Below are 13971 nucleotides of genomic sequence, written 5' to 3' on the forward strand. Positions count from 1 at the left end.
TTCGACGCTTTTTTTGGTAACTATCGCTGTCGTGCTTTTGTTTTGAAGTGAATTCCACATTACTTCCGGTTGTGCTACAGTAGCAGTTACATGCTAAGCAGGGAGAGCAGAGAAGTACTCCTGCTACATCATGTATATGTTATCGTGTTTTTGGAGACCGGAGCTGAAGTAGTCACTGACAGTTGATGAGAGTTTAGTTTCTATTATGTTGTCATCTTTAAAACTACATGGGAAACCTTCAGACTGCACAGCATCGCGCTTCACAAACAGCAGGATTCACGTTTCATCACAGCGACACCATAACAGGACAGCTTATCTTCATATAGGAATATTACAAGGATCTTTACTGACACGTAAGTACGCTACTGGTGATTCAAAATCGTACATTAAAACATGAACAGAGCTTAATCTTAGTGGTTGGTCGTCATTCTTTGGCGTCTCATCATTGAAGGGTGCGTTCAAGGGCTTTTTGTACTTGGGAAATCATTTTGATTCGATTCTACACAGTGCAGATTTTTCCAAACGAAACAAATAATGCAAGAGAAATACATTTTAAAATTAATTTAAAGCTTAAAAACCACCGTCCCTGCCTAAAACCCGATTAGAAGTTGTGAGATGTATGTTTTCCGACAGACCGTGAAGTATACTTGCTCAATCTAAAAGACGCTGATCCTTTTTGTTCTAAATTATCAATAATAAAGCAAGGACTGGCATTACAATGAAGTATGAACTGTTAATAAAACATCTCAATAAAGGACGGGAGGAATTAAGGTAAAAAAAAATAAAAAGTACAATAAGAGAAAGAAGAACGTTATTACAATAAAAACCATTCTTTGTAGTGAGATTTGTATAGAACTCGTGGTGTAAAATTACAATTTACACATTCCTTATATTATACATTACAGAAAGATTGATTAAAAATACCAGTTGAAGAACATGTAATGTTTGATTTGTTAAGGTCCAGATTGAGAATTGTTATTATTGTGTCATTTATATCAATTAAAAGAAGAGACAAAAATCAATATTAGCCTAAAGCAGTGGTTCTCAAACTTTTTCTGTCATTCCCCACTTTGGACAAGGGGGAATTTTCAAGCCCCGCCTGTCCCCATCGCCCCAACACAATGCTAATGAAATATGCAACAATCTTAAAATGTTCCAATTTTATTGAAGTAACAAGTAGTATCTAAATACAAACTATCTACATCAAATAACAGCAAGCTCAAAAATAAAGAAAATAAAAATGCAGCTGTGTCAAAATTTGTATCAAGCTCAAAGATAGAAAAAATTAAAGTGCCACTCTGCAATCTGTTAATAAAAGAAAAGAAGTGAAATCCATCTGGCAATACAGGTCTATTTATCCCTGCATTAGTGGCTGCAATGAGCCTGTTTTGCATTGCACAGTTTCTCAAAACGGGGTTGCAGGCTTGATACTGCCACTCTCAAGTCATGCTCAATGTTCAGCTGAGATCTGTATTTTGTTTTCAGTGAAGCAACAGTTGAAAAGCCCATCTCACAGAGATATGATGTGGCAAAGGGAAGAAGAATGCACACAGCTCTCTGCCCGATGAGTGGATACTCCCTCTCCACTCCAAACCAGAATTTACTATGAGTCTGAGCATTAAACCTGAGCCTCAGGGTGGAGTCAGACGTCATTTCAATAAACTGGTCCTATTTATTTAAGATAAAATATTTCAAATTCAGTTAATTATGATCAACCTGCGCCGCCAATCCCGGCGCATGTGCGCTTTATTTGCAGTCTGGACGCTGAGGGTAAACATGCTGTGTCTCTGCAGCGCTGAGAGGGACTCCTGCGATAGCGGGGGAGAACGGGGTTGGGATGGGGGAGGCGCCCCACGGCAGCACCTGCCGCTGGAGGACAAGAAAAGGAACGATACGTGCTTTCACGTAAGAGTCTCCAAAAGTCGCTAATTTGTCGCTAGTCGCTTTTTTGATAAAGAGTCGCTGGAGGGGTCGCTGAGTTGGCAACACTGGGGCGCGAAAGTTTATTCCGTTACAAATAATATGCCGACGTCACGTCAATCATTATTTTGGCACTTCAGTTCCAGGTGAAATTTTTCTCATATCTAATGTTCTTTTAATTAGACTGCATGTAGGCTAGTAATGATTACTTTGTGGGTTTGATTGGTCTAAAAAGCGGCAACATACAGCTATAAGGACAGTTTGCTCTCACACGTTCTACATTTATAGTCACACACACACACACACACACACACACCGGAACTTGGCGCGCCCCACCTGTCACGTCTCAATTCCCCACCAGTGGGTCGCGCCACACACTTTGAGAACCGCGGGCCTAAAGAATGGTTCCCAAAAACTAGACGCACATATCAGGGATCAGTTAGACTGATGTCAAAATAATAGGCGTCAGTATTGGTCTTTTTAAGAAAAAAAACATATCAGTTGGTCCCTCTTATATAAATATATCTGCATTGAGAGTTGCAGTATCTATAGAAAAGCTCATAGAACCAAGAAACAGAGAGAATTATAATAAAATTCACAGTAGCAGAATGACTCTAGGTACAGAATAAATGCTGTAAGTGGTTAAGAATAAAACTCCTACAATCTACAATGTTTTATGTCTAAAGAATTTTGAAATAATAATTTAGTTCATTATAAATTGAGTGTGTTTGTCTTAGTTTATCATTCCAAATGTTATATCAGAGGGGGATGCTGAGAAGAACAACGAGAGACTTCACATGCCTAAGATATGAGGAAAACAAAGTCCTGATTGAGAATAAGAATAAAGATCAAGGATTCTGTGGAAAATTAGCGAGGCCAGCCCGACTGATATGACATATACACGGCGTATTATTCTGGTAAAGAGGTGGTACAGCTTGATATCAAAGGCGGGACTAAGATGGTTGGCGCCGTCAGATTAAAACCAATCAGATAACTACATATATGACGCAAAAACTTCAAGCGATGTGCTCTGTCGCAGCCTTCTGTTCCAACAAAAGAAAAAATACCAACATTTCCAACGAAGGCCGTGGGTGGTAACAGGTGATTTTTGTTTTTGCATGCACTTCCAGCTTGACTTATTGTAAAAGCAAAAAAATAAATAAACAATTACTAAAAATGTCTTGGAACTTAGTAAAAAAATAAATTTTATGTTTTAAGCTCCCAAAAAAGTGGTCAAAAAATCTTTTTTTTTTAAACACTCTCCTCCAACACCTGGTGTGCTCTTAATCACTCAAATTAATGGGAGGGTTTAACAATTAACAACTTACTCCAAACAATTCCAAATATAAAAAATAAATAACAAATTTTGGTTCTAAATTAACTTAAATATATTTTACATACCAAAAGACAAAAACAAAATTGGTAGAAATAAGACATTTCAAAAATGTTGCATAAATGGACACAACTGCTGGATTATGGGTAATTATGGCGCTGAAAGTCATGCATTGTAAAGTCCCGCCTCCTGTGCTTTGATTGGTTGGGCCGGTTCTAGCCATCAACAGTGTTTTACCAGACTGGATTGATGGCGCTCTGTGGAACTCAGCCTGGCCGTGCTAGTAGATAAAAAGTAGGGACTCCTAACTTCATGACATTCTTTTAGACTTGTCATTAAAGAATAACTCCCCTTACTGCGGAGTATCAACGCCACCAATGCCACTCGACTTTAACGTGAAGTTGCCAAATTTGCCGTAAACACAGTGGAAAGGAAGTAGATTTTACTTTAATCGCTTTTAAAATATACTATAGGGGTCTAAAAGCCCCCAAATGTAACCACGAAATCACCAAGCTGACAACACTGGAGAGTTTTCCTTCACTGCAGAGCAGAGCAGCTGTAGGCACCACTTGGCTTCAAACACTAACCTGCTTCACATCAAGACAGGCAGGAGCCAGCTCAGTTGGTTTTTCAAAATAAAGTAAATTTAAACATTTTGTGATTTTTAAAATCTGATTAGAATTAGAATAATTGGTGCAAATATACAGTATACTATATTACATGGTTTTAGGATTTTATTTAATTAATTCTAAAGATGTGGGGGCTTTTATTTCATTGTGGTGGTCATAGAACCTGAAAGCCTGGACTGTCACTATTTATCCAAACCAAACACTCTGAATAAACAAAACTTACTGACATCCAGTTTAATGACCCATTGAAACAGAATGAATACTTTAGACTAGATGATGTTAGAGGCACACTCTTTATTTTGTCTGGTTTTGATGTTTGATATATCTTCTCTCTTAATTATTCTGTTTTAAATTAACGTCTTTGCTTTTCTCCAATAGCTTTTAGGTCACAAAACTGACACAATACTAATGCTAGTTTGTTATACTAGAATGGACATATGACTTGTTTTTTTCCAGCTTTAATGCACCTACTATTTTTCATAAACTTTTGAAACTGATAAAAATCCTGATTTACTTTTAATTCCAATATAACAGAGTAATTTATTTATTTTTTGTGGCAGACCATAAGTGAACTGCCAATCAGTTCTCCTAAATTACATCACATCCCCTGCTAAGCCAATAGCGAAATGCTTTCTAGATGCATCTTGGTGCAGTAACCCCTTTATGCCTGAAGAGGGCACCAAGCAGGTGGTTCTTGTGCATTACTTTGTTAGATAATGACCGGGACATTTAGCATTTAGACAGCATTGTAAGATTTTATATTTACCCAATTCAGCAAAAAAAAAAAAAAAAAAAAAAAAGGTTGATTTAGGGGTGAGTCGTCCTTTAATTGGCTTTTCTTTTCCAGGAAAGGATGAATGAAAAAAGATGAGACATCAGTATGTCAATCTATTTCTTGATAGAATTGTATATTTAGGAGGTTGTTTTAGTTAGATGGTCGAATTAGAAATGTTATTAAAAAAAAATAAAAAAAGAAATAGAAAAATATCTGCAGTTGATTATTTGATCTACTTTGTTTGCAGCAGTTGGTCACAAAAATAACCTATTCTAATTTTATATGGAGAATCTGTGGGAATAAGTAGAGAGTGACTCACTTAAAATATAAAAGGATGTTTCAGCACCAAGTAGTTGCTATGTTGGAGTCATCATAAAAAAATGTTTGCATTATTTTTATGATTCTTACTTTATCATTTTCATAATTATTAAAATGGAATTTTGTTAATGTCATGATTATATGAAATATTTTTTTTGTTTGTATTTTAATAATTATAATAATTAGAGCAGGACTGCAAGTATTTAACCATGAAAATCTAAAGTTCAATAACTAAATCCTTAAAATGTGAAATTTGAGCTGTATGTTTTATTTCACTTCTGAATTCTTTCTAAATGTACATTTGTGTTTTGTTTTTCTTCTCTCTCTTTTTTGTGATGTTTTGTTGTCATGTTTCAAATATAGAAGAAGATGCCGTCCAGAAACCATCTTGACAAAGTTGGCCGGAAGAAAAAGAAGAAGTGGACAGAGGAGGCCATGGAGCGCGCACTGATAGAGGTGAAGTCTGGGCGGTGCACAGTGAGGCAGGCTGCCAAGGAGTTTGGGGTCCCCAAGTCCTCGCTTGGAGACCGGGTGAGCGGACGGGTGACGCCGGGGAGTCGCAGCGGGCCGGCTCGGCTCATAACCTCAGCCGATGAGAAGCTGCTGGTGGAGTTCTCCTTACACATGTCCAAGCATGGATTCCCACTTACCAAGCAGCAGGTGGTGTCCTTCGCCTCGTCCATTTATAAGCGGCAGCACAGGAGGGTGGCGTTATCCAAACTGGGCCAGACATGGTGGCTCAATTTTAGGAAGCGGCAAGAAAAGAACATTACTATTCAACCAGCAGACAATGTCGTGCGTGGGAGGACAATCTGCGTCAGGAAGGAAGCGGTGGATCAGTTCTTTCGTCTGTTGGGCACGGTTGTAGACACACATGGGCTCAGAGAATTTCCCCGCCGGATTTACAACTGCAGCGAAATGGGCTACCAGCTGGGCAGGAGGAAGGCCGCCGTCTCCAAAGCCGCCAGCCTGGGCTACAAGCCAACGCCGAGTTCTAGGGACCACATCTCTGTCCTCGCTTGCTTTAATGCTGCAGGGGAGGACATTCCTCCATTTATTATTTACTCTAGGGCTTATCCAGGGGGGGGGTGCTACAAGACACAAGGCCCTCCCAATGCCCTGTACGGGTGGTCCGAATCCGGTTACATCAACTCTGAACTCTTTAAGAAATGGTTCCTCAAGCATTTTCTGTTTCAAGCGCCAAAGGAGCGTCCTCTGCTGCTGATTTTCGACGGCCACAAGTGGCCCGTGAGCCTGGAGGTGGTGGAGTCGGCCCGTAAGGAGGGCGTGGTCCTTCTGTGCCTGCCTCCTCATTGCTCCCACATCCTGCAGCCGCTGGACACCGGCCTCTTCGCCGTCCTGAAGCAGCATTTCGCCCTGCTCACAGGAAACGGCGCTGCCGCCGAAGGCCATTTCGCCATCACCAAGAAGGAATTCTCTGGAGTATTCAACAGAACGTATCAGCTAGCGACAAGCGAGGAAGGCGTCCGGATCGTACGGGAAGGTTTTAGAAAATGTGGCGTTTTCCCACTTAACCACTACGCAGTCAATGAGGTCCATTTGATGCCTTCACACGACGCCGGCCCTGCTGCCGGCGACTCCCTGTTAAAATCGGCTCCAGCAGCAGAGCTGACAGCAGCTGGACCCTCCTAGCTCGTTACCGATTCATCAAACTGCCTGTACCTTCGAGGTGAGTGGGGGTCGGTTCTCCTGAGGAATCCACGACTGGTCGCTTAATTCACCCAAACCCAATCAACTACTACCGCTGCCGCTTATTAAGATGCTGAAGGGGTTTACAGTCGTGCTTCCCCACAGGACGCTCCGTTTATCCGCCTGCCAGAAGGAAAGAATGTGTTGATATTTAATTGGTTGCCAGCATTGCTTTCATTGCCAAGGTTTGAGTTTTATCCCCAAACAGCCCAGGTGAATCAGTAGAATATAGTGCTGGCCACATTTATTGGTGCTTCTTCTGAAAAATATCCATTCATCTTCAACTGCAAGAGATTTATTTAAACAAAGAGACTTTTTATTTTTATTTAAAAAGATTTACTTTAGTTTTTTTAAGAGCCGGTCGTAACCAGCTGAACATTTATTGGACCCTCTAACAAATCCTAAATTAGCTTTTATTATTATGAATTCGGCTGAGCAGAGTTATAAAATTGTGAAAGGCGTGAGAACGTTGTATTTCAGCACAGAGCTGCCATGTTGGTCTTTACAGGAAGACAAACGTTTTCAAGCCAGACAGTTGTTTAGCAAGGAATTCCTCAAATCACACATCTGAAGTTGAACTGGAGCTTGAGCTTAGGCCCACACGGTGGAGAATCTGTGGTGCTGTGGGTCTATTTGCTCTTACTATGTAAAGGCAGCCTTGTCATTGACTGTTGGTGTACTGGGAGATTTTCAATAAAAAGACAGCGGACTCTACCTGCTACCTGGTAATGAATCATTATGCGTGTTTAAACAGGATTTATCCCAAACCTAGATCCAAATGCAGGAATTTATGGCCATATTCTATGTCTACCTATTTACTATGGAGAGAAATCTGATCCAATATTATTGAAAGCAAAGAACATGTTTCAAAAAGGACAATTTGAGGAAAAAGTGTTTTCAAAATGGAACCTTGTGAAAGTTTGCTAGGTTTGCTTTTATTTCATACTTTCTTTTTTTTTTTTCTTCTTCTTTCTGGGGGTTTAATTATTTTTTTCTTATTCTTTTCAAATCTTGATTTCCTCTCTACATTTCCGGCTGGTCCATGTCTAGACCAACAGAAATGCTTATGCAGAGCAGACTGATTTCTATTGGTTCGTAAAACTGTTATGTTCTTTGCTTTCAATAATACTGGAACAAATTTCTCTCCATATTTCTCCTCCTAGAACTAAATCTGCAGAATCTGTGAGCTGAGTTGGAGGAAAGATATACGGTCCTACTCGTAAACAGTGGAGGGAGAAAAAAAAGCTAATTTTTTTTTTGGTTAGAGAAAAAAAATATTCTAAGATGTTTACTATTTTCCAGTAAATATAACAAGTTAAGGGTTTTATTTCTTCCCGTTTATGAAGCAGAGAGCTGCTTCATGTCTACGGAGTCATACGAAGGGCTACCAACACTGACCCCTGAGGGGGAAGAGTCAGCGTTCATCTATTAACTTCATGTATAATAAATATATTTCTAACATTTCTTTTAGATGTTGCACTTTTTAAATATCTATAAATGCAAGAAAAATTAAAGAAAAGCAAGTTTTAGATGCAGCTCACTGATGAGTCGTTCCATTTCTAGAAAAGGTTTGAGGGCCCCTCATGTGGCCCTCTGGCACCACGTTGGTGACCCCTGCTCTACGCGTTTCAATGGGAGGTTGTTATATAACAAAAACTGAATTTATTTCAAGCCTTTTTATTCATCTGAACCAGAGATTAATATTTTTCCTGTTTGATTATTGTTGACAAAAAAATGGACACTCAGTTTACATTCAACACACAGAGCTTCTAAAAAAAAAAAAAAAAAGAGCAGTAACTCAGCTGCCTGCTGGTTGATGTTACAACTGGCTTAACTAATGTTATCCAGGCGATTGTTTAGCGACTGAAAGTCTGCAGTGGCTGCAGCCTCGTTGACAGATGTGCCATCCCACGTCTGCGGCCGTAATTACAGAGGCAGACTCTTCATCGCTCTGTGGGCGGGCTGGTCAGCCAGATCTTCAAGTTTCCTCTCAAAAAACATCACAGGCTTGAGCTGCCTGTTCTGACAAAGTGACACATGATGCTGTTTGATATCCAGCTCATCCTTTACTTGTCACTCGAGGCAGAGCAGAATTCACCGAAGGCCTGAGTTATTATAAAAAGTTTTTGTTTTGCTGCTTCTAAGACATTTTTTGGAACTAAGCTGTTTAAATATTTCTCTTAGAATGAAATCTGTTTTACAAAAGTGAGATTTTTCTCTTTATTTAATGTGCTTTTAAATAAATGTGTCCAAACACTGCATGTTTTAATGGCCATTTCAACAGAAGAAGCATGTTCTCAGGGAGACCATTTAAATAAAGATGTTTTATGAAAATATATTAGCATTTGTGTCATTACTTTCTATGCAGGTGTGCATTTGTTTATTTACTCTATCAGCTGGATGTCAGACAAAATGTGTGAAATTTAGCAAATCAAATTAAGCACCTTTAATCTTCAGAGTTTATTTAAAAAGCCTTTAAAATCTTTTCCAGTTAAAAACAAACATTTATGAAGGTGGAGAAAGATGAGTATGGAGAAACATTTGTTTCAATATTATTGAAAGCAAAGCAGGGGCGGAGCTAGAGTTGGGGCAGGGGAACCACTGGACCCCCTTGAAGTCTGATTAGTCCGTAAATCATGGACATGTGACAGCATCAGGTCACTGATGTACAAAGCTTGATGCTATGCAGAGTTAGGAAGTGCAACCAAATGTTCTAGTTCAGGAAAAGTTAAAAAAAATAGCCTAAACTAAATTTAACTTCAACTACAGGTTATTTAGTTAATGTTTTTGAGCAGGAAAGAGCTCTTCTGCATTAATTCTTGGAGGAATAGTGGAGATTTTGGTCTTACACTGTTAATAATAACTGAAATAAATAGGATAAATTAAAAATTTTAAAAAGCATTTTACATGTAAAGGCATAGATGTAATTTAAAAAAAAAAAAACTTCAATTTTAAATGACCAAGAGAAAATTTTATTTTTTTGAACACAGTTCAAAAACGGACATTTGAGGAAAATGTATAAAAAAAAAAGTTTGACCCTTATTTTTACAGTTTGTTTTTCCAGACTTTTCAGAATTTTCTGATTTTAATTATTTATTTATTTTTTTTGCAAGGTTTTAGTCTTTTTCCAAAAAAACATCTGATTTAATTTAAATTTTTTTTTTTTTTTTTTGGAGAAAACTGAGTTTTATGTTTAACAGACTTCACCCTCTAGACGTCTGCATGGAACAGCATTTCTATTGGTCTTTGTTTGGAACCAATAGAAACAAGTCTACTCTGTTTGAAGCATTTCTATTCATTTCTAATTTGACAAAATAATGTCACATCTGAGGTTATACTTTTAGGTTTAAATTACTGGTCAGATATAGTTTCTATTTCTGTTTACATTTATTTAGGGATAGAAAGTATGGCTTGGGTGCCTATATTGATTGCAATTTTCTTTGTAGTTATTGTTTGTTGAATTTCTTGTCTCAAATTGTCTGAAATAATTTCATAGATTCAGAAAAGTGTATTTGAATTTTTTTTTTTTATTAGATATGGAAAACAAAATCTGAGAAGAAAATCTTTAAAATAGCTAACCATCGATAAAATATTTTTAACATGCACATAAATTTGTCCTTTTTTTAGTGAGGCATTTTTTTTTTCAAATTTCCTTTTTTTGAAACACATTTTCTTTACATTTCATTTTTTTTTCAAGAGGTTCTTTGTGTTCGAAAATATTGGAACAAATTTCTCTCCATAGCTGTAAATGTCCACTTTATCTTAACTATAGAGGTTTTGCATGCTGTCACACATAAGTAACTTTTTTGATGTTACTGTAAAGCATTAATTTTCAAAGTTGGGGTCCTCCATCAACTACTAAATGCTCTTGATATCCTGTTAAGAAATTAAACCAATTAAATGTTTATGATAAAGTGTTTTATGGTTGTGTGTTCTGTTATTACACCTGTGGTTAAATGTTTTAGTAGATTTTGTTCTCTCTGGTACCATTTTGTGGGTGAGAAGTTTAAAAAAAGCCCTTGGCACTGGGATTGGGTCTAAACGCCTGACTGAATGCTAATCCAACTGGCTGCTAGAAGCTGATGGATTCCTGTTAGAATTAAGGTATCTTTTGCTGTCTGGCTTCATTTCTGCCATACGTTTGCATTTTTATTATTTTAAAATCACAGATGAGACATTTTGAATTTAATTTTATATTCTGTAAAATTCCGGCTTTACCATCGACATCTAAGGCTAGTAAAACATTAAGAAACATTTACAGTCAGGAGTTTCTCTTCTGGGATTGAAGCAGAAACCTTTTGTCTGTTTGATTACCAGGAAATACTTTAGATTCCTTCAGAGGGAAAATACTTTAGTAAATATTCAGACGTTAAAGTTTGAGTCACATATACTGAAGGTACCGTAGGTCTGCAGGAAAGCAGCTGAAGGACAAAGTTACTGTTTCTCTGCCTAAATATCAAAGATGGCGTCTTGATACCTCAGTCACTTTTAGGGTGATGCAACACTTGGAAAGCTGATCTCAACCTGAACAAAAAACACTTTTTACTCAGTTCTTTATACTCAACCTTTTTATTTTAACTGGGTTTGGAATCTATACATCTGGGGCTTATTTTTGCTCTATTTAACACAGGTTCATATTCTCAGATACACACTTGCATCTTTATAAATAAGAATATTAATGTAATGGTGATGTGTTGCCGTAGAAAAGTGACCCTCATCTGGAATTTAGTTTAAATTTAAAGGTGTTTTTTGTGTTTCTTTAATAATCAGGGGTAACAACCGAAATTCCAGTTTTTTTGGAAAATTGAAATATTTCATACAATCAGTTAAATCGGCCTAAATAACAATATAATGTTACGGATAAAGAGTGCCGCAGCCAAAGCTATGACTGGAAGAAAAATGTTTGATTGAATAATAAGTGCATATTCAACTTGTGTTTTAATCAAACCTGTACACAGTGAGTATTATTTTACATTACTTTACCATTAATAAAGTTTAACTTAACATGTTTGGAGTCTAAATGTGGGAGTACCTTAATAATAACCAGGCGTGCTCTGGTCTTTAGATGAACACGTGCATTTTAATGACTGGAAATTTTATCAAAACTATTTTATTTCAATTATTTTTTAAAAAGTTATATCTGGGATGATTTATTTTAAATATTTATTTCTGTAAACTGTGATGAAGACCTAAAGCTAATGAAACCCCCAAATTCATCTCTTCTTTAAACATACCCAGAGCAGAGAGATCAAGCTTCAAAATAAAAACTCGATGTAAATAAACTTTTTTACATTTTAATTTTACTTAATTTGAGCAGAGAAATAACAAAATTGAACAATTAAATAAGATTTATATTTAAAAAAATTTTAAATAACTCCAATATCATATATTAGTGAATAAAACAAATTCCTTTGGCAGATCATCTTATTTACCTGCTCAAATATTTACCTATTTTAAGATCTTATTTTTTCAGACGTGCGTTTTGTGTTACTTACTCAAATCTTCTGAGGATCGACTGGATGTATGAACCCTTTTTGGGCGGAGCCAGTTTCTGTTTCTTTTCAGAAGTCACACTACAACACGAGAAGTTTCCTCTTAGTGTTATCTGTGCATTACTTTAGAAAAAGAAACCCTGTGGCTGATGTTGTTTCTGCAGAACATCCTGATCAGCTCTGCTGAAAATTACTCACCTGTCCTCCTCAGGCCTCTTGATCCAACAGTTATCCTCCTTGAACTCATGACTGACCTTGATTTGTTGAAATACCTTCTTTTTGCCAAAGTCTAAAAGAGATGTTCTGAATTAATTGAAATATTCTTAATAAATTTGGAAATATATATTTTTTAATAGATTGCCACCTTACCTGCTGACATGGTGTCTCTATGATCTTGAACCTGTAAAGATGAGTACATTTAAATGAAGTTTGCTGCATTTCCTGGTTCGGTATAACTGCTTTTCAACAGCAAGCTTAACTCGAAATAAACAAGTTTATAATCTTCATTTCGAACTGTGTTCACTCATCTCTGCCCCGGTCGTTATAAACGTTTTGAGATCTCATCACATATTCTCCATCCTTCCCCCCTCTGATGCGGCGTTAACATTTTTGACCTGTGCTTAGTTTTTAATCTCCTTTAATGGATCTAAATAAGAAGCTGTCAGCACCAATTAACCGGGTCAGATTTGCTATGCATTGGAAATCAAGCCAATTTAGACTTTCTAATGAGCTTTGGATGTGCAAACAAGTCAGGGAGATAAGTACCACTGGAAAAAAAGAAAAAAGAAAAGGCCAGTTTTTTGGAATTAGGTTTGGCAGACTTACCTATTTCAGTCTGCTGGGTCGTCCACCCCGATGATGCTGAGTCTTCTCTGCGTCTCTGTTGCCACCAGGTTGGTGGTGATACTTAAACCCAACCTGTCATTTCAGATTCCACCCCCTACTGAGCATCAAAGGCAGACGGCCATCACTCCCCCCCTCATTCTGGTTTTACTTCTGCTCATGAGTGAAAAGCCACATTCCAAAGATGTCATCCGTTAAGATCTTTTTGCAGCAGCTCTTTCCTGATAACCAGAAATGAATGTGGCTTGTTTTCTATTTCTCAATCTCAACCCCCCACCCCCTTGATCTGAGTATGTATTCACCAAATTTAATCAAAATAAATCATTTCAATAAAGCCGCAAACAATAAACCTGATTTATTACATTATAAAATTCGCTGAGGAAGTTTTTCAGTTCTGTTTTTGCGTTTTTTCCGAAAAGCATTTTTTTGTGTGTGTTGTAGAGGATTCAGATAAAAAAGAATTCAGGAAACATGAAAAACCAGACCTGAAACTAATTAAGGTGTAATCTCTTCCTTATCAGTGCGTTTATGATATTTTCCCTGGAAGGCATTCCCGTACAACGTGTTTGGTACAGTGCACACGGCATGCTGTTGACAAACATCTTACTGAACTAGAATGGACCAGTTTAGTTTCTGTTTCTGGAAAGAGCCGTCAGCATCAGCCCTCTTTAAAGCTCAGATTCTCACTTTATTCATTTCTGGGGTTTTTAGGGGGGTGGGCTCTGATATTGTTTAACTGGCTCTGGATAAATATGGAAAAGGAAAATTGTTTCATATTTTATCATTGTTTATTTTCTTAATGCCTTGTTTCTTATTTCTTGTATCCTACCACAAGAAGACAGGACTGAATTTTTCTCAACTACTCTGATATTATTGATCCTATATCAATCAGTTATGTATTTTTTAAACTCACCTCTGCCAGATAAATGGCCGTACCATTTGAATGGGATT

General features: G+C 37.3%; 2 protein-coding genes across 2 annotated transcripts in view; one reads left to right on the top strand and one right to left on the bottom strand.

Moving 5' to 3' along the window:
* Positions 1–13128, bottom strand: part of si:dkey-125i10.3 (zinc finger protein 185) — a 28934-nt gene extending 15806 nt beyond the window's left edge. Inside the window, exons 1-4 of the mRNA XM_038294510.1 lie at positions 13003–13128; positions 12547–12577; positions 12376–12466; positions 12181–12258 (exon numbers count right to left, since the gene is read on the bottom strand). Coding sequence (XP_038150438.1) covers positions 12181–12258; positions 12376–12466; positions 12547–12556 — 179 coding nt within the window. The 5' untranslated portion in view covers positions 12557–12577; positions 13003–13128. The remainder of the gene's footprint in view (positions 1–12180; positions 12259–12375; positions 12467–12546; positions 12578–13002) is intronic.
* On the top strand, positions 27–7399 carry si:rp71-1d10.8. Its single transcript, XM_038294511.1, has 2 exons — positions 27–353; positions 5339–7399. Exon 2 carries the CDS (start codon positions 5345–5347, stop codon positions 6626–6628), a length of 1284 nt encoding a protein of 427 aa, XP_038150439.1. The 5' UTR covers positions 27–353; positions 5339–5344; the 3' UTR covers positions 6629–7399.
* Positions 13129–13971: the final 843 nt, after the last annotated feature.

This window comes from Cyprinodon tularosa, unplaced genomic scaffold, assembly GCF_016077235.1.
Source record: "Cyprinodon tularosa strain WSP-4 unplaced genomic scaffold, ASM1607723v1 ctg341, whole genome shotgun sequence".
NCBI lineage: Eukaryota > Metazoa > Chordata > Actinopteri > Cyprinodontiformes > Cyprinodontidae > Cyprinodon > Cyprinodon tularosa.

Bases quoted from the DNA above. Each gene is read 5' to 3' on its own strand.
- si:rp71-1d10.8 (XM_038294511.1), top strand. From the start codon at position 5,345: ATGCCGTCCAGAAACCATCTTGACAAAGTTGGCCGGAAGAAAAAGAAG.